This window comes from Petaurus breviceps, unplaced genomic scaffold (assembly GCF_028583685.1).
Source record: "Petaurus breviceps papuanus isolate PSGF00001 unplaced genomic scaffold, PetGlider_PUasm1.0 37, whole genome shotgun sequence".
NCBI classification, from domain to species: Eukaryota; Metazoa; Chordata; class Mammalia; order Diprotodontia; family Petauridae; genus Petaurus; species Petaurus breviceps.
The window spans coordinates 42,764,825-42,788,684 of record NW_027186296.1 but is presented as its reverse complement, the minus strand read 5'-3'; the positions used below and the strand labels follow the sequence as shown (position 1 = coordinate 42,788,684).

Genomic DNA, 23,860 nt, shown 5'->3' with positions numbered 1-23,860 from the left:
AAGACAGAAACATCAAGTAGACAGATTTCCAAACTGCCCAACCATTATATCCATACCCAGTCAACATCTGGGTTTCCACATTCTGGGTTTTTCAAAGCCGGGGGACTCTCAACAACGGCTTCCCAGAATTCAGATCAAATTACAGAACACTTCTCAAAGTGAGTCCCAAAACAAAGCTACACATCAGGGCTTATATAGCCTTCTCCTGGCTCAGAGAATGTAACAACCTTATTGACTCACTGGCCAATCAAGAAGTATCTACTGAAAAACAAGCCTCCCACCCCAGGCTCCAGGTGCACATTAGCCTAGGGGCAGGGAAGATCTTTAAATCTGCATTTCCATTACACCTCCTCACCATATAAACCAGAAAATTTCTGTCAGCTTTTGTGTGAGTAGTGGACACCCTGCCTTATAAATCTCTGCTGGAATAAAATCAGCACTAGGAGCTTTGCCACAGGAAAGGAGATTAATGGTATTCAAAACCTTTTTTTCAACTAGAAGTTTAGCTAGAGAGGGATTGACTTCAACCTGAGGTATACAGTTAATGGCTTCACATTGGTTGATGATGGTGCTTTGAGAACATTATGGAAGTATTCAACTTTTCTCTCCAGGATTGTGTCCTTATCACTAACAAATGTGGTTCCATCAGCGCAGAATGGTTCAGATGCACCATGGGTCTTTGGCCCACAAATAGCCTTCAGGGCATGATAAAAGTACTTCGGTCCCCAATTGATAAATGGTCAAAGTATATGAACAGGAAGTTCTCAGATGAAGAAATCAAAGCTATCTAAGGTCACATGGAAAAATGATCTAAATCATTATTGATTAGAGAAATAAAAATTAAAACAATTCTGAGGTACCACTTCACACCTATCAAATTGGCTAATATGACAGAAAAGGAAAATAATAATTTTTGGAGGAGATGTGGGAAAATAGAGACATTAACGAACTCTTGGTGGAGTTGTGAACTGATCCAACCATTCTGTAGAGCAATTTGGAACTCTGCCCAAAGGGCTATAAAACTGTATACCCAGAAATACTACTATTATGTCTGTATCCCAAAGAGATTTTTTTTAAAGAAGGGGATGACCCATTTGTGCAAAAATATTTATAGCAGCTCTTTTTGTAGTGGCAAAGAATTGGAAATTGAGGGGATGCCCATCAACTGGGGAATGGCTGAACAAGTGTCAATGAAATGTTACTATGCTATAAGAAATGATGAGCAGACAAATATGAGAAAAACCTGGGAAGATTTATATGAACCAATGCAAAGAGAAGTGAACAGAACCAGGATAATATTTTGCATGGTAACAGCAATACTGTATGATGATTAACTGAATTCTTAGCAAACAATGATCCAAGACAATTCTAAAGGGCTTGATGAAAAACTGCTATCCACCTCCAGAGAAAGAACTGATAAGAGTCCGAACACAGATCAGAACACACAAGTTTTCACTTTCTGTGGTTTTTTCATTGTCTTTTTTTCCCTTTTGGTCTGTGTCTTCTTTCAAAACATAACTAATATGGTAATATGTTTTGCATGTATACAACATATTTAGTAATATGTAATTTGTAAAATACATTGAGCATATATAACCTATATCAAATTGCTTACCAGGAGGTGGGAGGTGAGGGAGAGGGATAGAAAATTTGGAACTCAAATTTTTAAAAAATGAATGCTGTGGGGAATGACTGAACAAGTTGCGGCATATTATTGTGCTAAAAGAGATGATGAGCAGGCAGAATTCAGAAAAACCTGGAAAGATATGAACTGATGCTGAGTGAAGTGAGTAGAACCAGGAGAACATTATATACATTAATAGCAACATTGTACAATAATCAACTATGTTAGACTTAGCTCTTCTTAACAATACAATGATCGAAAACAATTCCAGAAGACTCATGATGGAAAATGTTATCCACATCCAGGAACTATGGGGTTTGAACACAGATCAGAGCATACTGTTTTCACTTTTTTGTTGTTTTTGCTTATCTTTCTTGTGGTTTTTCCCTTTTGTTATGACTAATGTTTAACATGATTACACATGTATAACCTATATCAGATTTCTTGCCATTTTGGGGGAGAGAGGAAGGGAAGGAAGGAGGGAGAAAAATTTGGAGCTCAAAATCTTATAAAAATGAATGCTGAAAACTATATTTATATGTAATTGGAAAAATAAAATATTATTTATAATATATATACATACACAAATATTTCAATTAAAAAATTACTTGCTTAAAAATGAATGTTAAAATTTATCTTTACTTGTAACTGGGGAAAAATAAAATACCATTTTTAAAAAAGTGCTTTGGATTGTTACTATCAACTTAAAACTGAATTTCATCTGCCTTCTTACTGAGCCAAGAATTCTGCATCTCTCTAAGCTTCTCTTGCACTTCACTTTTGATGAATTTAAACGCTGCCTTCTTAGAGATGGATAAATTATCCTGCCGGTAAACCATATAGAGTTCTCATTTGTCATTTAGTAACTTTGAATTTCCCCATCATTTTCATCACACTAATCTTGGTGTTTGTGAGTGTTCTGGCCCAGATGAGTAAAAGTGGTGCTGCACAGCAAATCTCTGAAAGCTGCCCACATCTTTTCTCTTTCTTCCACTCTTGCCAGCCCTGTGTTGGCTCAGCTTTCCCTCCAATTTAGTGACAAACTATTGATGGCTAGAGAAGCATTCTAAACAGTTGACATTAAGTCTTCTGGTAATTGTTTTACTTTGTGGTTGCTACTTTTGTTGAATGTGAATGTTTCTCTTGAAGAGGATAAGTCTATGATCCATCCAGCATTCTGCACCACACATTACCTTTCTCATTCTCACATCCTGTCTGTCTCTTCTCCTTATAATGACATAGACTAATAAAAGCCAATGTTTGCTGCGAGGGGGCATCCACTAAGTCTTATTGTATCTAGGTAAAGGGAAAACAGTGTTGGGGATTAGAAGGTCATGAGATGTACAAGTCTTAAATAGCAAATGACCGCTACTGTTGCTATTTCTGACTCCATTCCTCCCAAGGAGACCCTGCCAAGTCTAACAGTCTATGCATACTCTGGCATTAAAGTCACCCAGAATTACACTCTTTTTGCACAATGACGATGAGGGTCTCTAAGTCTTCAAAAAATTTTTCTTTGATTTCATCAGAGCTCATCATATAGTGGGAGCATATGCACTGATGATGGTGGCATGGCACTTTCCAGCAAGTGACAGTTGCATTGTCATGAGCCTGTCATTCACTCCTTTTTGGGAGGCATACAAGCTTGTTTACTGGATTAAATTTGGTTGTGAAACCTACATCAGATCCACAGCGCTTCCCATCACTGCAACCACTCCAGAAAAATGTGTATCTAGCTCCAACTTCAGGGGGCTAGCCTTCATTTGCAGGCTTTGTTTTACTCAGGGCTGCTATTTGTAATGTAATGTAATACCTGCTAAGTTCTGTCACAAAGATACTCATATTTTAGGTCTACTGGGTTTTGTGTTGTCCATAAACAGGTGTACACTTAGTCAGTCAATCAAAAAGCATTCATTAAGTGCCTAGTATGTGTGAGGGTCTGTTCTTAATCTCTCTTAGCCTCAGCAATCAAATGGGAATGGTAAGAACAAGTACCTTACAGGGTTGTTGTAAGTCTTGAATGAAATAACATATGTAATACTTTCCAAATCTTAAAGTGATATATAAATATAAGCTATTATTATTAATGCTGCCTTTAGATGAACATCTTATATCAAGCAATACAATTATACCCTGGAGAAGTGGGAAAAAAACAGGTGCATATTCCAAGTACCAATGGTGAGTGGAATCATCTTCACAAAAGTTCTTGCACATATTTTGCATGTTTTTACCACAGAGAAGGATCCCTATCTGCCATGTTTAGGAGGCCAGGGTTAGGCCATGTGAAGTCGACAATTTTTAGGGAACCTTTTCTAGGCCGTTCTTCATGGCAGGAAATGAGTAGTGTGGTTCTTTTAAAAGGCTGCTTATATATCCAGGAGGCTGCCAAATCCCACTGCTGCTTCAGTCGCATGAGAAGATGACTCTATGGCATGGGTCACCTGGGTGCAGGGTTGTAATTATAGCTCCCTATGTATCCACACCTACTGTTTCATCACTTGCCCATTTCCAAAGGACTTTGAGGTAGGTCAAAATTGCAAAATGGTATGAGTGATGTCTTTAGATTTGTGCATAAATTAGATGTAAGTAAGGCAAAATTGCACAAAGTTGTTGGACTCACTCCCTCTTCCAAAGTCATCAGAACCCAGATCTAAGCTCTCCGTAGAACCTACTTTAACTGCCTTTGTGGCCAGTTGGAACAAATTGTTCACATTCTCCCATTCCACCATAATATCCTTTATATCTTGTTATAACAAGATATAACAAATCTTGTTATAACAAGTTATAACAAATTGAATTAATCAATCAAATCATATCACCTCATTTAAAGTGCCAAGATTCTATGCCCTGATACATTAACCAAGTGAAAACTCTTCTCAGTTGCATCAATCACTAATAAACCTTAGACTAAGTGTGAGAAAGTCCTTGATCAATTTAGATGTCATTGAAAGCCATTGGATAAACTGGAGTGCATTATACAGGATGTGTGTTTTGATTGGTTGGGAAATTCAGTCACTGCCCGTGGGTCATGGATAGACTATGACATCATTTTGGAATCCAGGGCAGTCAGGTGTTTACAACTTAATCATGGATTACTCCAGTCAAGCCTCTGAGAAGGAATTGATTGGGGTGGCAGGAAAGTAGATAGTATTTTATCTTCACCCTTATTCTCCTTTCCCATCTCCAACTCCATTTTGGCCAGAGGTAGTCCTGGTGAACTAAGAATACTGAGAATTTTGACTTTTTCACTGGCACTCTAGCAATATCCTTGGAATAGGGCAGTAACTGGCAGCAATGTCTACATCAGGAGCTGTGAATAAGTTAGACACACTGAGGAAAGTAAAAATCAAGGCTTTCCAAAGAGCCCAGTAGAAAAACAACACTATAATTAAGGGAACATCTTGAGGACTTCAGCAAAAAGAATTCTATGATAGTCATATGTGGTCTCTAAGCTTGAGCCTACTTTCCCCTAGATTCTGTATATACTTATGGGAGATGTGTCAAAGACTTTGAAGAAAACAGTGTTTAAATCAACCATTCTTACTTCCTCTATCTCCTTAATAAATACCTCTTATTAAAAGCTAATTATATCTGATTGGTTAATTTATATCAACCTATAATTATGGAGTGGAGGAGGGAAAAATCAGCAACGGGGGTTAGGCAGAGCTTATAAGCAAAAGCATTTGAATGAAACATTCCCCCCCCAAACTCTCCATGCTGATCCTAGAGCCTCACAGGATAAGTGAGTTCTAGGGATCTTATTTGCCAGTACAAGTCAGGGTTGACGTGGTAGTTCCAGAACCCATGTACAAAAATATTTGTAGTAGCTCTTCTTGTTATCACAAAGAAGTAGAAACTAAGGAGGGAATTGCCTATAATTTGGGAAGTGATCAAACAAATACAAATGTAATGAAACATTAATGTTCCATAAGAATTTATGGAAGGGAGGGGCGGCCAGGTAGCACAGCGAGTAAGAGCACCAGCTCCAGTGTCGGGATGACCTGGATCAAATCCGGTCTCAGATACTCAGCACCACACCCAGAAATAATAACTGGCCGTGTAACCTTGAGCAAGTTACTTAACCCCGATTGCTTAAAAAAAAAAAAAAAAGAATTTATGGAAGGAATGATTTCTAAAAAAGTTGGGGAGACTTGTATGAAATAACATAGATTGAAGTGAGCAGAACCAGAACAGCAAGAACAACAATATAAGATTAACAATACAAGTACAATTTTGAAAGACTTCAAAGAACTCTTATTAGTTCAATGACCAATCACTATTTTAGAGGACCAATGCTTAAACGTGCTTCTATCTTTTGACAGAAAGGCGATGGTCTCAAAATACAGAATGAGACATTCATTTTCAGATATAGCCAAAGTGGAAATTTATTTTGGTTGGCCATGCTTATTTATGACAAAGGTTTTATTTGTCCTTTCTTATTTCAGTATGTATGTGTGTACGGCAGGGAGGAGGATATAGAACGGAGTAAAGGACTAGGAATAGGGTTGATGAAAGCCGAAAGAAAAATGATGAAAGAAAAAAGAGGAGATTACTGATAATTATTTTCTAAATACACAAAAAAGAACAAAACAAGGAAGAATCACAGACAAACAGGACAGCTCCGAAAGTGACATGTTGAATATACTATATTCTTAAATTGAAAAGTGAGCCATACACATTCATAGTTTCATGTACAATCATTTTTTCCTATTCTAGTGTATAAATAGAGGTGCTGATTTTAGTTGTTATTTAAAGTAAAAAAAAATTTTTTTGCTTTTTTTTTTTGGAGGGCAATTGGAGTTAAGTGACTTGCCCAAGGTCACACAGCTAGTTTTTGTGTTAACTGTCTGAGGCTGGATTTGAACTCAGGTCCTCCTGACTCCAGGGCCAGTGTTCTGTTCACTGTGCCACCTAGCTGCCCCAAAGCAAAAAAAATTTTTTTAATTAATAAGCAATAATTTTCAGAAAAAAAGAATGAGAATATTATTTCCATGAAAAATAGTATTTTCATGATTATACATGTATAGCCTATTTCAAACAGCATGCCATCTTGGGGAGGGAGAAAAAAAACTGGAACTCAAAGTTCTATAAAAGTGATTTTTGAAAACTATCTTTGCATGTAATTGGAAAAATTAAATATTAAGTGGGTAAAAAAAAGAAAAATAATATTTTTGAAGGCTTAGAATTTGGAATAAGCATGGTATTCTTATGTAGTTCATTTTCAGTCACCAGTAGCTTGTAGCCTCTTAAAAATTCCACTGGTAATATATGGCCTGTCTGCTGAGTTTCCAAGTTGCTACATTTCTTGGGACATAAAACTGAAGGAAAGACAACGCTGTGAATTTGATAACTGCAACAAATATACATCTGTTTGACATGCACCCGTTGTTATTGCCATGATGGAATAGAGCAGCACATCAAATATTACTAATGGGCAAACCTGTTTCTATTCATACATAATATTTGATTTCTCCTCTGAATAACAATATTTCTACACCCTTCAAAGAAACATTACTCTATGACTAATCTTGCAATTAGCAACAGCTTGAATGAACAAGCTTTTCTGAAAATAAGCATATCAAAGTTCTCTGCTCAGGAAAGAATGGCTAAGGGGGGGAGCGCAGTGACAGATCTATTACAATGGATTTTACACAGTTCCAATCCCCCTTCGTGATTTCTATATATGCCAAAGAGCCTTGGAGCTTAGAGAAAAGAGATTCTCTAAGTTCAAGTCCCTGAAAGTTTTTTTTTTAATATTCACTATTTTAAAGCTTTTTAAAATGTCATTTTTCTTTGGGAGAGAAAAATGAATCTAGCAAAAGCTTACTACATTTAGATCTGGAAGTGAAGATGTAGCTCATTTTATAGGTGAGGAAATTGAGGCCCAGAAAGGTAGTTTATATAAACATTACTACTAGTTGTCTATTTCCACTTCAATATGTGTGCTGGCCTGTCATGATTATTATTTTTTTTAATTAATCTACTCATTTTTAGTTTTCAACATTCACTTCCATAAGTTTTAAATTTTCTCTGCCTCCCTCCCCTTCTCTTCCCCAAGATAGGCGTGCAATCTGATATGGGCTCTACATATATATACATCCTTATTAAACATATTTTCACATTAGTCATGTTGTATAGAAGAATTAGAATGAATGGAAGGAACCATGAGAAAGAAAAAACAAAACAAAAAAAGAGCAAATAGTATGCTTCGATCTGCATTCAGACTCCATATTTATTTCTCTGGATGTGGATCAAATTTTCCATCATAAATCTTTTGGAGGTGTTTTAGGTTCTTGCATTGCTGAGAAGAGCGAAGGCCATCAAAGTCAGTCATTGCATAATGTGACTGTTACTGTGTACAATTTCTCTTGGCTCTGCTTACCTCACTCAGCATCAGTTCATATATGTCTTTCCAGGTTTTTCTGAAGTCTGTCTGCTCATCATTTCTTACAGTACCAATAGTATTCCATTACATTCATATACCACAACTTGTTCAGCCATTCCCCAATTAATGGGCATCCCCTCAATTTCCAATTCTTGACCACCACAAAAAGAGCTATTATAAATATTTTTGTACATATGGGCCCTTTTCCCATTTTTATGATCTTTTTGGAATATAATCCTAGAAGTGGTATTATTGCTGAGTCAAAGGGTATGCACATTTTTATCACCCTTTGGGCATAGTTCCAAATTGCTCTCCAGAATGATTACATCAGTTCACAACTCTACCAACAATAAATTAGTGTTCCAATTTTCCTACATCTTCTCCAGCATTTATAATTTTCCTGTTCTGTCATGTTAGCCAATCTGATAGGTGTGGTGTAGTACCTAAGAATTGTTTTGATTTGCATTTCTCTAATCAATAGTGCTTTGGAGCATTTTTTTCATTTGACTATCTATAGATAGCTTTCATTTCTTCCTCTGAAAACTGCCTGTTCATATCCTTTGACCATTTATCAATTGGGGAATGACTTATATTTTTATAATGATTCTTTTTAAAGGTAGGAAGGACAGGGAGAAAAAGATGAGTTTTAATTCGAAGGTAACGCATACTGCAAAGAACTAAATACTTTTTTTCTCTTTTTTTCTTGGAGGCAATCAGGTTTAAGTGAGTTGCCTAGGGTCATACAGCTAGTAAGTGGCTGAGGCTGTATTTGAACTCAGGTCATCCTGACTCCAGGGCTGGTGCTCTATCAACTGTAGTATATAGCTGCCCCTGAATTAAGCATTTTTGGAAAAGGCACCAAAATATTTATTTATTTAAAACTCATGGAAGAACAAAAGGTCAAGAATATCAAAGGAACTAATGGGGAAAAATGTAAAGGAAGGAGGCTTAATAATACCAGATCTTAAACTATAAAGCAGAAATTATCAAAACTCTCTGGTACTGGCTAAGAAATACAAAAGTAGACCAACAGAACAGAGTAGACATACAATCTATAGCAGCAAATGAATATAGTTACCCAGGTTTTGACAAGTGTAAAGACTTAAGTTTTGGGGATAAGAATTCATTATTTGGTAAAAAAAAAAAATTATTGGGAAAATTGAAAAGCAGTCTGGCAGAAATTGGGCATAGACAAATATCTCACACCATTTACTAAGATAAGGTCAAATTGGATATACAACCTAGATATAAAGGGAGATATTACAAGAAAATTGGAAAAACGTGGAACTTATTACCTATCAAATTTGTGGATAGGTGAACAATTTATGACCAATAAGAGATAGAGAGTCTTGTAAAATGGATTATTTTGATTATGTTAAATTAAGGGTTTTGTACAAATAAAATAAATGTAGCCAAGATCAAAAGAAAAACAGAAAACTGGAGGGGGGGAATTTTAAGACAGTTCCTCAGATAAAGGTGTCATATCTCAAATATATGAAGGACTTTGTCAAATTTTTAAGAATATAAGTCATTATTGTGGAATTGAATCTTGTAAACTAAAAGTAAACAAACAAATTAATAAAGACCAAAAAATTAAAAAAAAAAGAATATAATTCATTCCCCATAAATGGTCAAAGGATATGAACAGGCAGTTTTCCAATGAAGAAATCAAAACACTTTATAGTCGTATGAAAAGTGCTCTAAATTGTTATTCATTAGAGAAATACACATTAAAACAACCTTGAGATATCATATTATACCTATCAGATTAACTAAAATGATAAGAAGGGGAAAGTGACAAATGTTGGAGGGAATGTAGAAAAATTTGGACCTTAACTTATTGTCGGTGGATCTATGAGATGATCCAACCATTTTGTAGAGAGATTTGTAATTATGCCCAAAGAGTTATTAAATTGCCTTTGACCTAGCCATACCACTATTAGGTCTGTTTCTCAAAAGGATAGGGAAAATAGAAAAGAACCTACATGTTCTAAAATATTTATAGCAGCTCTCTTTGTGGTGGCAAAGAACTGAAAATTGCAGGGAGGCCCATCGATTGGGGAATGGCTAAACAAATTGCGGTATGTTCATGATAGAATATTACTATACTATAAGAAATTATGAGCTCAAATGATTTTTAGAAAAGCATGGACAGAACTCTATGAAATAACAGAGAGCAAAATTAACAGAACCAAGAGAACATGGTATACAGTAACAGCAGTATTGCTTTAAGAACAACTTTGAGCAACTAAATCATTCTGATTATTATGAATACCCAAATTAACCTCAAAGATTCTATTAAAGGGAGCCAGAGCCAAGATGGTAAAGAAAGGGATTCCTTATACCTCCAAATACCTGTAAATAATAACTGTAAACAAATTCTAGCACTGCAGAACCCACAAAAAGACAGAGTGAAACAATTTTCCAACCCAAGACAACTTAGGAGGTTAGCAGGAAAGGTACGAGGGGCACAGGCCAGGACAACACAGGCCAGCGTAAACCAGGGCCCTTGTAAACCAGGAGGAGAGCTAGGATGTAGATGGCAAAGAACAACTTATGTCATTAGACATCAAGCAAGACGTTATATACTGTTTGTGGAAGCACCTTTGCGAAGAATCTGGTGACTTGGATTCTACTAAGCCAGAGTCCAGGTTGATATCTAGCTACTGTAGTCATCTCCAAATATCAAAAGCTTTTCTACAGCTTTAAAACATCAAAAGCATATTGTAATGAGAAAGGAAAAACTAGCTTTAATCATTGTTGTCATAAATATTCAGTTGCATTGCATGAGAGACAGTTCTGGGAGAATAATTTTTTTGGACTACAAAGATTCATATTGGAATAAAGAGCATATATATTAACTCATATGTCTTAGGACAGTGAGATAGATAGATACATAAATATAACTATATTATATCAAGGATATATATGTAGAACATATATCAAAGACATATCACATATAATACATATCAAGGACATGGGAACTCTTTTTCCCAAGGCAGATCGGAAGCCATCAAAGAGAAGTTCTTGTGGCTCAGAAAGGTTAAATTTCTTATGGTCATATAGTTTTATGTCTTTGATTATAAAGCTTGTGAGTGTCAAGGGCAGTATTCGAAATCGATTTTTCTTGACCACAAGTCCAGCACGCCATCCTTAAGCTACAGAGCCCTCCTCCTCCCCACACAGAGTCAAACACACCTGCTCACACACACTCAACAAAGGGCAGTACTGATTTAGAACAAAAATGCATATGTTTATACATACACATTTACATATATGTATAATGTATACTGTGCGGGTGCATATGCATATATATGCATATTTATTCAGGTACATATGTGTGTTGTTGTCTATCTACCCTACCTACCTACTTGCTCCAAGAAGTTGTAGTACGCCCAGTGACCATGCTCCAAGAAAGCATCTTGGCAGATGGGCTCAACCAGGTTGAAGACAACTAATAGGCCCATCGGTGAATGGGAGGATGTCTACCCCAAGCATGTGAAGACTTCCCCTAGTGGAATGGTGGGTAAGAACAAGTTTCCATGGCCATAAAAATGCTGAAGCAGGTGCTGTGGAGCACTCAGAACTTAGGTAGGCAACAAAGATGCCAAGGTCATTCACCGCATCCCAGACCATCACCAGTTGTCCTGACTTTTGTCCTCTCCCTGGACTTCAGTGACTAAAGAAGAGAATGAGGCTGATGACTTTGTGCAACTCTGCCTTATGTAAATCCAAATCATGTGCATGTCAACACATCACCCATGATGTTACTTGTCCTCTACCAAAATGAAGGACAAATAACAATAAGACCTACCTACCTCTTTATTTATTATAAATGATTTTTCACAAAGGTGCTTTCATAAATAGTACATAATTTATTGCTTCATATATCAATGTTATATAGAACATATATACATGCATATATATTTTAAAAGATACTTTTTAAAACTTTGAATATATTTTGTATGTTATAAATTTTTTTCTATTATATTGAACAAGGATAATTTTTTGTGCATTTACCAGCAATTCTTGTAATTTAGATCAATAGTGCAGACTTTGAGAGGATTCTGAAGTATCCAATGCTGTTCAATGAGGTATGATTTATAGAAGCAAAAAAAGAAAATCCAAATATTAGTCTGAGTATTTTGTGCTACTCCACACCACCACCATCTAAAAAATTCATTCTTAAACACCAAGGCTTTGGTATAAGGATGAGTAACATTTCCCCAGGGGGTTCTATTCTTTTTCTTTCAGCCCTCAAGTGGGGGTAGAGTCCACAGACCATAATTTATACGACCATAGCTAGATACTCAGTCAACTGTTTTTAAATAGAAGAAAAAAAAAACAGACCAAAAATTCAGAGCAGATGGCAAGGTTTGCCACTTCATTTGACTTTGTGAGAGTGAGAAATACTTGTAAAATCTCTAGGAAATAACATTGCCAGATCCCCCCCAGCAAAAAAAGATAAAACATAATCAACAGAATCAATGATCCTAAATGCACCTTTGTTGCTCGGAATAGGAAGTTCATCACATGTTGCAAACATGTCACATGTATTTGAATTATGACCAAAAGAAAATCAGGTGTCTTTTTATCAGTACATTGCCTATTTCCATTCTCCTTCTCAGTCTCCTTTTTTGGATCTTCATCCAGGTCACACCTGCTAAAATAGGGTGTTCCACTGGGCTCTGTTCTGGTACCTCTTCTCTTCTCCTGCTAGACTGGTGATCTCATCAGGTCCAATGGATTCAATAATCATCTCTATGCTGATGATTTTCAGATCTACTCATCCAGCCCTCAGCTGTTTCTTGACCTCCCTCTACTCTGGCTTCTCCAGCTACCTAGTAGACATCTTGAACTGTATTTCCTCTAGAGTTCTTAAAACTAATGTGTCTAAAACTGAACTCATTCTAATTTCCCCCAAATCCTTGACCATTCCAAGTGTCCATATCACTGTCTAGGGCACTACCACACTCCCAGCTACCCAAACTCACAAACTAGGTGCCGTCCTTTTCTCCTCGCTGTCTCTCATGTCCTCTGTCTAATCTGTTGTCAGTGCCTGTAGATTCCATCTTTGTAACATTTATTGCATATGCCCCCTTCTCTCCTCTGACACTACTAACCCCTTGGTGCAAGCCCTCATCACCTCATGCCTGAACTATTGCAATAGCCTACTGGTTGATCTCCTTGCCACAAGTCTCTCTCCACACCAGACCATCCTGCACTCAGCTGTTAAATTTTCCTAACATCAAGGCCGACAGTGTTGCTACTCAACTCAAACTCCAGTGGCTCCTTATCTCCAGGATCTAATATAAAATCCTCTGTCTGGCATTCAAAGCCCTTCATAACCTGTCCCCCCACGCCCCCCCCCCACACACACACCATTCCAGACCTCTTACATCTTATCTTCCCACCACATACTCTGTGATCCAGTGACACCAGCCCCCTTTGTGTTCCTCGAACAAGACACTGATCTCCTGACTCCAGGTATTTTCACTGACCATTCCTCCTATTCCCAGAATGATCCCTCTTCTCGTTTCTACCTCCTGGCTTCCCTGGCTCCCTTCAAGTTCCTGATAAAATTCCACTTTCCACAGAAAGCCTTTCCAATCACCCTTAATTATAGTGCCTTATCTCTATTATTTATTTCCAATTTATCTTGTAGATAGCTTGTTTGTATATAGTTGTTCACATGTTGTCTCCTCATTAGACAGTGAATTCCTTAATAGAAATGACTAGTTTTGATCCTCTCTTAAGCTTCGCCACCATGGCTCAAAATCAGGGTGAAAAGGAAAACCCCATGCGGGAACTTCGAATCCGTAAGCTCTGCCTCAACATCTGTGTTGGGGAGAGTGGAGATCGACTGACCCGGGCGGCCAAAGTGTTGGAGCAGCTCACAGGCCAAACCCCAGTGTTCTCCAAAGCTCGCTATACTGTCCGATCTTTTGGAATCAGGAGAAATGAGAAGATCGCCGTTCACTGTACTGTCCGTGGGGCCAAAGCTGAAGAGATTCTGGAGAAGCGGCTGAAGGTGCGAGAATATGAGTTAAGGAAAAATAACTTCTCAGACACCGGCAACTTTGGCTTTGGGATCCAGGATCACATTGATCTGGGGATTAAATATGACCTGAGCATCGGCATCTACGGCTTGGACTTCTATGTGGTGCTGGGCAGGCCTGGGTTCAGCATTGCAGACAAGAAACGTAGGACAGGCTGCATCGGGGCCAAACACAGAATTGGCAAAGAGGAAGCCATGCGCTGGTTCCAGCAAAAGTGCGATGGCATCATCCTTCCTGGCAAATAAAGTCCTATTTTCTATTAAAAGGTCAATAAAATGAAAAAAAAAAAAAAAGAAATGACTAGTTTTTGCCTTTCTTTTCATTCTAGTACTTAGCACAGTATGTGCAACACAGTAGGTATTTACTAAATATTTATTGACTGATTAACTTATTCCCCTCCTCTCCTCACTGGAATGCCTTGACAGAAAAAAAAAAACAACCCTATGTTTTTGTAAAAAATATCAGACTATTTATAAAATTCACTATCTTTAAATGAAATGTGCCAAATAAAAGCCAGGAGAGGAAACAAAAATTTATTTAGTCATTTATTCTGAGTCTATATGTATGAAACAGACAAGGAAGACAGTGCAAGGTAATGGAAAGAGAATTAGAGCCAGGTAACACAGGTAATAGTCCCAACTCTGTAATTATCTACTTAAGTGACTTTGGGTAAGTCTTTTCACCTTTCTGAAACTCGAGTTCCTCAGTCGTAAAAAGAGTAGAGGAGATCGTATTTTTTTTCCTGCAATCAAAAGATCTAACCATTTCCTTCTCCAGCTTATTTTACAGATGAGGAAACTGAGGCAAACAGGGTTAAGTGATTTGCTCAGGCTCACACAGCTTGTAAGTGTCTGAGGCTAGATTTGAACTCAGGAATACTTGACTTCTTGACTTCAGGCCTGTGCCACCTAGCTGCCTCCTGTATAAGAAAGGTTTTGGATGCAGGTAATTTTCACATCCCACTCAAACCCTAACTCCTCATCTGCTAGTAGAGTTTAATGGTAACCATGTTTGCCCAAGAAGCAGACAATGTTTTCTGGGGGGGGGGGGGGTGGAAAGAAGTCTCAGGCATGAATGTAGTTGTAGCAACTGTCAAGCCAGGAGGTAAGGAATGGTACTACATTCTTCATGGTCTGCAGGCTCCATAGCCGTTCCCAATATGGGAAACAAAATAGGACTATCATTGATTTTAGCCATGAAAATGGAGACACCTTCACAAATTGTTATTTTCTTCCTCTAAACTATTAACTTGGTACAAATAGGTTCATGTGAAAATAGACAATAGAGAAGAAAGTTGAAAACCATAGGCTATGGATGTGCGGAATATCTGGGACATGTCTCACAACATGCACAGTTGCATATGTTGTATTTGGAACAATGAAAAAAGCCTAAAATATAATGCCCTTACCAAGCTACTGTGGTCACAAAATCTCCAGGACTAAAGTCATTCTTTCGAATTTGATATTGCCTAAAAGACAATTTGGACACTCAGTTCATAATGTAAATTCATTAATTCAACAAATATTTATAAAGTGTCTACTGTTTGCAGTAGACTTGTATTATTAAAATTCATTTGCAGGATAGTTAGGGTTAACTCTTAAGTGATTTTTGGATCTCATTTAGGATGCTTGGGTACATCCTGGGACTTGATGCAATCAGTATGATGTCTTACAGTTGCATATGGAGAATCCTATCATTTATTGGGGCACGCTCTTTTGTTTGGATTCTATATGGAACATCCTCCATGACAGTGACAAAAACCTTTGGTGAACCTATGTCTCCCTATTTTATTACTCACTTGATTTTAATTATCAAAGGATTATTAAATAGTTATCACTTTTTTCATCAAGGAATTTTTTTGATCCTAACATATGCATGGAAGATACTTTCTTGTAGAAAAACCTTTAAGGGTACATTTTGCTTTAATAAAACAAATATTATTTTATAGTCAACAAAAAATAAGCTTAGTGGGTTCTTGTATTCTTCTCATATTCAAGTCAATTGTGTGAATTATAAAGATGGTATAGGCTATATAATATTTGTTGCAAAAGTTGGTGCATTGCCTTCTCACATTGTCCTCAAGAATTACCTAAATTCATGTGCAAATTATTCTAATGAAATTTTTCTTAAGATGAGAAAGCAGGAATATGAATTGGTAACTGTGGGGTCCTGAGTGGGAAAAAGTCATAAAATACAGTAATAAGTGAAAAGTTATAAAAACTTAAACTCTGTGAAAGGTAGAAGCCCAAACATGGTGACCTGTTTATAATCATAACTTAGATACTGAATTATATTTTAGATAGAGTTAAAATTTAAGATACTATGATCTATGAAAGCTAAAATAAGAATATTGTGGGCCATATGTGACTGGTACATGATCCATACACAAACTTATGTCTGGGCATAATGGCTTAATTCCCAAGCTCATTACTAAGCAGAAAACCAAAAATATTCACCAATCAATAGTGATACACTCTCTAGATCCTCCTGCCTTTGTATGTTTTTTACAATTGCCATGGGAGTTTGGGGGGTTCTTAACGGGGACTCACTGAACTGTTTGGTAACCACCCTAGATTGCCCCTGTTCTGTAAGTAATATAATTAATATAGAGACTCTTGGCCTCTTCCTTTGGTATCAAAAGAACACCCCACGGTTATGAGGGAGGTATAAGGTTCCCCAGCCAGGGGAATTCTAGACTTTACAGTAACTATTAATATTTTTACAATTAGATTTTAGTAGCTAAAATATTCATGACTTTTTCCAATTATCTAGTGTCTTCTCTTTCAGATATCTTGAGAACGGGTCCCTCAACATCTTCAAAATTGTGATGATTCAAAAAATCTCTAGTCTTGGACAGTTTCTCATCTCATCTTTTTGTTTGTTAGTTGATCTGCTTTTATTGTGATTTCAACTTATTCATGGGGCATCTGGTCCTTTGCGGGGTAAGGCTATGTGAGTGTGGAATGATGCATGTAACATAAGATTTTTTTCTTCTTATTCTTTTTCAAAAAATTCCTTACTAAAAGAAAAGATTCTTAGAAAGGGATACTGGTAAAAATCTAGGTGATGAAAATACCAAAAAAAAAAATCTATTTTTTAAAAAGTTTTCAAATATAGTAGTTCCACCACAGTTGACAGAGGAAAATGTTTATGTTGCTCTTGGCTGCCATATCTTTCCATGTTGCAAAGAAATTAAAAAAAATTCTAATTGAGACAGTTTCTGGGCTCTTCTGATCTCCTAGCTGTGGCACTATGGCATGTTGATTGAATTTCCAAAGGAAGTTGTGACATCTTGTATTGAAGTCTGTTCTTTTTAAAAATTTTCTATTTTCAGGGGTGAATCAGTCTCTTTTAAAAATAGATTATATTGGAGTTTCTATAATTATGTGCCATATCTTCTCCCTTTCTTTGATATTGCTCATTGCTCACTATGTTCAGCACTTCCAGATTCTCTTCCTAAAGAAATATTCATCATTCATTGCTATGAGGCTTTTGTGTAGTCTGTAAAGTTCTGGCTTCACTCTTTCTCTATTCTTGAACTATGTTGTTGTTGTTGTTGTTGTTTTAAGCAATCAGGGTTAAGTAACTTGCTCAAGTTTACACGGCCAGGTGTTTCTGGGTGGGTGCTAAGTGTCTGAGCCCGGGATTCAATCTCCAGGTCGTCCTGACACTGGAGCCGGTGCTCTTACTCGCTGTGCTACCTGGCCGCCCCCTTGAACTATATTTTGCTACATATTTTTCACTATCTTCCTCGATGCCCACTTTTGCATCAAAGTAACTAAATATCATGCATATGTTGATTTCGTTTGGAGGGTCTTTCTGAATTCTTTGTGAGCTCTTTTCCTCTTCCTCATCCTAAACATATATCCACACAGCGGCAATGTTCTTTAGGATGGTCTATTTGCTTTTGCTTATCATAAGTACTGCAATATAAGATGGTCAAGTGCCCCATGAAATAATGTTTCTTGTTGCCTTTAGACAATCAATAAAACCAACTCCATTAACTCCTTTATTTGCTTCTCCAAGTATAGAGTTATCCTTCCATTCAGCTGAAGCTTTTTTTTTTTTGGTCTTGTTTTATTTGTAACAATTATGTTAAAATTGATAGGATTAAATCAGAACCACCAATTTAGAAAGTAATTTTGAATTGTTCGAATAAGGGGATTAAATGTTAATACTTTTTGACCCATAGATAATCTCCATATACACCAAAATATTTATAATAGCATTTTTTTGCGGTAGCAAAGAACTGGAAACACCCATTGACTAGGGAATAGATAAACAAATTGTAATATGTGACCATAATGAAATATTATTATGCTATGAGAAATTATGCATGTATGTACAAATACATAAAAAGATAGAAAGACTTATATGCACTGATATATGCACTGATGCAGAGTGAAGAAATCAGAGCCAAGAAAACAATATACAGTGACTACAGAAATATAAATAGAAAGAAAATTCCAAAACAATCAAAAGTAAATGTTGCAAAAATACAAAGACATGACTCCAAAAAAGAGATTTGAGAATACAGTTGCATCCTAATCCTTTTCAGAGGTGGTAGATCCAGAAGTGTGCCACATTGCAAATACAGGGTATCCCAAAAGTCTTAGTGCAGTTTTAAGTTATTAAGGCTTTAATTCACAGTTGAAGACCTGATCTTCAGAGGGTAGCTGACTGCTTCTTCCCTAAGTTATTAAAGCATAAAACTGCACTAAGACTTTTGGGATGCCTTGTGTTTTTGATTTATTAATTGATTTGGCTTAATTTTTCTTCTACTTTTTCTTTTATTTAAAAATATTACACATTATAATATTAATCCCTTGGGAAGAAGATGGGGAGAGATAATGGGGGAAATTCTGGTGATATAAAAAGCAAAAATGTCAATAAAAATCCTTTTTAATATGCTGCTCTTAAAAAAAGATTAATATAATTCCGTTCCTTCAGTAGTATGTTCACTTATTGTTGGTGGAAAAGAATTTAATATTTATATTATTTTCCATTAAATTGAGTTTTTAGATGATCTAAACCAGAGATATCAAACACACAGCCTGCAGGCATATTGCTGCCTGCACCATTCCCTAATATTGTTGAAATTAGATTAAAATGTAATTATAAAATATTTAACAAAATAAAATATTACAGAACTTTAAAAATGTTTGTGTGTAGTTTTTTTTTTTAAGTCAATATACAGCCCAAAGGGATCCTTAGGTATGATTGCTATTTAAGTTTGACACCCCTGAACTAAACCATATGATTTTTTTCAACATCTATCTGCTTTTCACTAATAATGTCACAGTTACTTAAGAAGTTGAAAAGGGCCTGCACAGGACCAGAGTAGCTTCTGTAGTTTTTGTTTCATCATTTGACTGAACCAAAGAATTCTTTCAAGAGGACAGCTTACTCGTGACCAGCTAGGTAGACCTTGTAAAGCAGCATAGATTCAGTTCAGATTTCTGGCCTTTTAAAAGCATTTGAAATCTTGCATCTGTGATCCAGTGTATTAGCTATCCCTCCCTGCTTTGTGTCATTTGCAAATTTAAAATGCATGGCATTGTTGTCTTCATCAAAGTTATTGCATTAATTATAAGATGTTGAATGGAATAGGACTGAAGGACGGAGCTCTGGAACACTTTGATAAATGTAGGCATTGATGTATTAATTAATTCTTTTGAGGTTTGGATGTTGAACTAGTTCTGAATTGATTTAAGTGCATTATCATCCTCCCCTCATCACTCCATCTTGTAAATAAGGCTGTCAGAAGTAATGCTAAATGCTTTGCTGAAATCCATACTTACTATGTATTGAACAAACCTCCGACCTACCATTTCAGTAACTGTCAAAAAAGATGAGGTTAGTCTGGTATGACACACTCTTAATAATCCTATGCTGACTTGTAGTGATTACTCCTACTAAACGTTCACAAAACATCCTTTTAAATAATTCATTCTATAATTTTCTAGGAATCAATATCCACCCTGCTGAAGTTTATAGAATCTATCTTCTCACATATTCTGAAAATTAGAGGATATTGGCTGAGCCATAGTCAGGGTGAACAGGGATTTTCCCCAGGAAAATGAAAATTAGGATACAGACAGAATTTATGTTCCTTCTGCAGCATAGAAACAATTGAGAGCTTTCTGGATCCCTCCCCACTCAGCAGTCAAAATCCAAGCAGGTTCCTCCTCCCCAGCCAATGGGGACCCTTCCTAGCATTCCCCCTGAGGTGTCCTAGGGTCTCTACCCATAGGGTCTTATGGTTCTCTTCTCCTGTTATATATATTTGTCCTTGAAAGTTGCTTTGAGGGTGAATTTCATGCTACTTTTCCTGTGCACATTTTATGAAGTTTACCCAGATGACATAATTTCTAGCTGTGACTGAGCATTGGCTTGTCTCAAGTCTTAGGGTGCTTCACCTGTTCTCTATCATTCCACACATATAGTTCTGACAGCAATTCAGAGACATTCGTGCAATTTCAAGCGTCTACAGATGAGGTTTGTCTGGACCAAGTGACTTGATCGTTAAGGGCAAAAACAAAAAGTTCTTTCCTTTTTTTCTTGAATTTAATTTTGTCAACTATTTTTGTTCTATACTTTCTAATAGAAATATCCTTCTCCTTGGTAAAGAAAAAAAAGAAACAAATGGGAGTTGAATAGTTCAGCCTTTTTGTTATTGTCCATTGTCATAATCATATTTCACCTAAGCAGTGGTATTATATCTTCTTTATTCTTTCTCTTGCCCCTAATATAGCAAAAAATAAAAGTATATTTGTTCTGTTTTTTATTTAGCACAAATCTCAAAGTTTATACTGGATTTTAAGATTCTTGCACTAATTCTTATGTTTCCAACTTTTATGGTTCCATTCTTTTATACCAAGTGCCCCAAAAGTCTTTGTACTTTAAGCTTCAGCTTAAAATCCATTTAAGCTAAAGTTTAAAACTACACAAAGGCTTTTGTGACACCCTGTTTTTCTTCTCAGCTACCTATTGTCTCTTCCCTCCCTTGTAGAAAAATGACATCAGTGTCATGAGTTTCCTCTACTACTATATTGGTCTCTTTAGACTCTTTTCTTTTTTCTTCCTTATTGGAATTATTTGTGCTTGTGTAAGAAGAATTTCATCATTGAGAGCCTCCTGTTCTCTTGAACTGACTTAAATGTGACTAGCTAGGCTGACTCATGTAAAGCAGACATGTAGTCTATTGATGGGACCATATCTATCCCAATTAAATTACATTTTATTAGATCCATTAGACTTCATCAGATCCATTTCCCAGGCCTCATTAGATGAACTAATCCCTAGTTAAGAGATATCATTCTTTTTGTTTTCTTTTTTTTTAGTGTGACCTTAATAAATATCAATGTATATGATCATTTCAATATACAGAGGATAGAAAAAAAGCATTTGGAGAATTAAACAATGTGATTCTGCCTATCTCTTTAACCAATTTTTTGAAAGGCATTCTTAAAGTCTTTTATATACATTGAACAAGGTGGGGCACTCCTCTCCTTATTTATCAGAATCTCTGATTTCTGTTATTTCTATTTCAATAACCAGTTCTTTCTTACTAGTTAGAATAAGTTTCATTATAGCTATTCTTTTCATTATTTCCTATACCTCCTGAAAGGTACTTGAGAGAAAGACAGAGAGAGAGAGAGAGAGAGAGAGAGAGAGAGAGAGAGAGAGAGAGAGCCCTTTAGCAGATGTCCAGATCATTGATGTAGTTCATAATAATTTTACCTACTTCCATGGCTTGGGATTTGAATCTAGAAATCACTCTTTATTCCTACCAACTGGAAGGGCAGTCTAGAGTACACCACAATATTATTTTTTTTCCTTTCTTTAATATTCACCCAAAGCTCTCTGTCATGTTGTGCCTCTCTGGTTTATGGATTTCCCTACAAGTATATATCTCCTTGACATTTACAAAGAACAAGCTTGGCCCCGAACAAAAGATAGAAGACATGTCCTGCCACTTCTTTGCATCCCTTCTATCTAATCTATTTCTTTTGGGCAAATGTAGCACCCCCTCTAGCACTATTTCTCAAGTCATACTGGCAGGTCCAGTCTTTAGCAGGGAGCCCACTACTGCTCCTTTAAATGTTCTAGGATAACTTTAAGGTACTGGGGTATCCATCGCCACATTTCTATAAGATCTCAGGGATAACTATAAGGTCATATGTATCTCCCTGCATTAAAGTATCTAGCTCACTTGTTTTTCTTACTTGGGATGATGGGTAGAATGCTGTATTTGGATTTAGGAAAACCTGGGGTCAACTACTGTCTCAGAAACTTGTTAGTTGTATGGCACTCAGCTTGTCACTGAAGCTCTCTGAGATTCATTTTCCCTGGCCATATCATGGGGATAATAACAGCACGCATCTTAAAAGGTTGTCATGAGGATCAAATGAGATTATACATGTGTGTGCACATATATGTATGTATGTATGTATGTATAAATAAAAGCACTTTGCAAATTTCAAAGGTCTATATTAATTTGAGTCACAGAAGAGAAAAAAATTATAGAAGGGGACACAGAGTAATTCTGTTGCAACCTTATTAAATGTAACACATACACACACAAATATGGAATAAGATTCTTTTTAAAACAAGCTGTGTAATAGAAGTCCAATTTCTCATACAATCTTCTTTGTTATTTTTGTCAGTTTTCAGTTGTTTTCAAATGTTTTGGTCCTAGGACCTATTTATATTCTTATAATTATTGAAGACCCTGCCCTATAAATCTTTTGTTGATGTGTGTTATAGCTTTCAATATTTATTATATTATAAATTAAAACTGATAACATTTTAAAATATGCAAGTCATTTAAAAAGAACAGACCTATTACATATTATCATAAATACTTATTTTAATTCTTAAAGTGACATTTTCTGAAGCAAGCCAGAATTTGGTGAGAAAAGTGGTATTGTTTTATAACTTCTTTCAGATCTCTTTAATGTCTGGCTTACCAGGAGATAGATTCTCACATATGCTTCTGCAATCAGTCTGTTGCTATATGTTAGGAAAAAGATCTTGTCTCACACAGATATATAGTAAGAAAGGGAAGGAGTATTTTAATAAACAAATAGGTTAATTTATTTATTTAATTAATTTAATTAACAAATAATATTAAAACAATAGTATTGTTATGAAAATTGACCTCATGGACCCACTGAAAGTGTCTTGGACCCTCAGGAGTCTGTGGACCACAACTGAAAACATGGTTGAGTTCATTGATGATTGCTAAGTGCACAATTTTAAAAAGACAATTTACAAAAATAAAATACAATGAAACTGAAAAAATAATTTTTGTCTTCTCTTTTTTAAAGCATATAAACTCCTTCTCTACTTCTATTCTTTTTCCAGAACCTTTTTCCAGTGTTGCTTTCTCTAATGTCTGGCTGAGAAGTTATATCTGATAAGCTATATCTTTCCCTCTATTTTTAGTTAAAAGCTTTATTGATTAAGTCAGTATATCTCCAGGCAAATCCATTTTCCCTGCTCTCATTAAATAAACTATATCCCTGGTCAAGAGCTATTATTCTTTTTGGTTTTGATTATGACCTTAACAAACATGAACATATATTATTATTATTTTAATATGCAAAGGGTAGAAAAAGAACATAAGTGAAAAGTGTGAATTATAGCCTATAGTTTGGCTTTTTTTAAAAAGTATATACTGAATTTAACAATATAGTAACAAGCCTGTCCTACTTATTTGAGTCTTCATCTGAACTTTCTTCTACTCTTTTTTTTGTGAATTTTTAAAAATTATTTCATTGATGAAGA

At 36.0% G+C, this 23,860-nt stretch overlaps 1 protein-coding gene across 1 annotated transcript; it reads left to right on the top strand.

Annotated features, from left to right (window-relative positions):
- The first annotated feature begins 13,758 nt into the window (after positions 1-13,758).
- Positions 13,759-14,365, top strand: LOC138168540 (large ribosomal subunit protein uL5-like). The gene has a single exon (XM_069097519.1). The coding sequence runs from the start codon at positions 13,777-13,779 to the stop codon at positions 14,311-14,313; it is 537 nt and encodes a 178-aa protein (XP_068953620.1). The 5' UTR covers positions 13,759-13,776; the 3' UTR covers positions 14,314-14,365.
- The last annotated feature ends 9,495 nt before the right edge of the window (positions 14,366-23,860 follow it).

Coding starts and splice junctions, on each gene's coding strand:
- LOC138168540 (XM_069097519.1), top strand. CDS start 13,777: ATGGCTCAAAATCAGGGTGAAAAGGAAAACCCCATGCGGGAACTTCGA.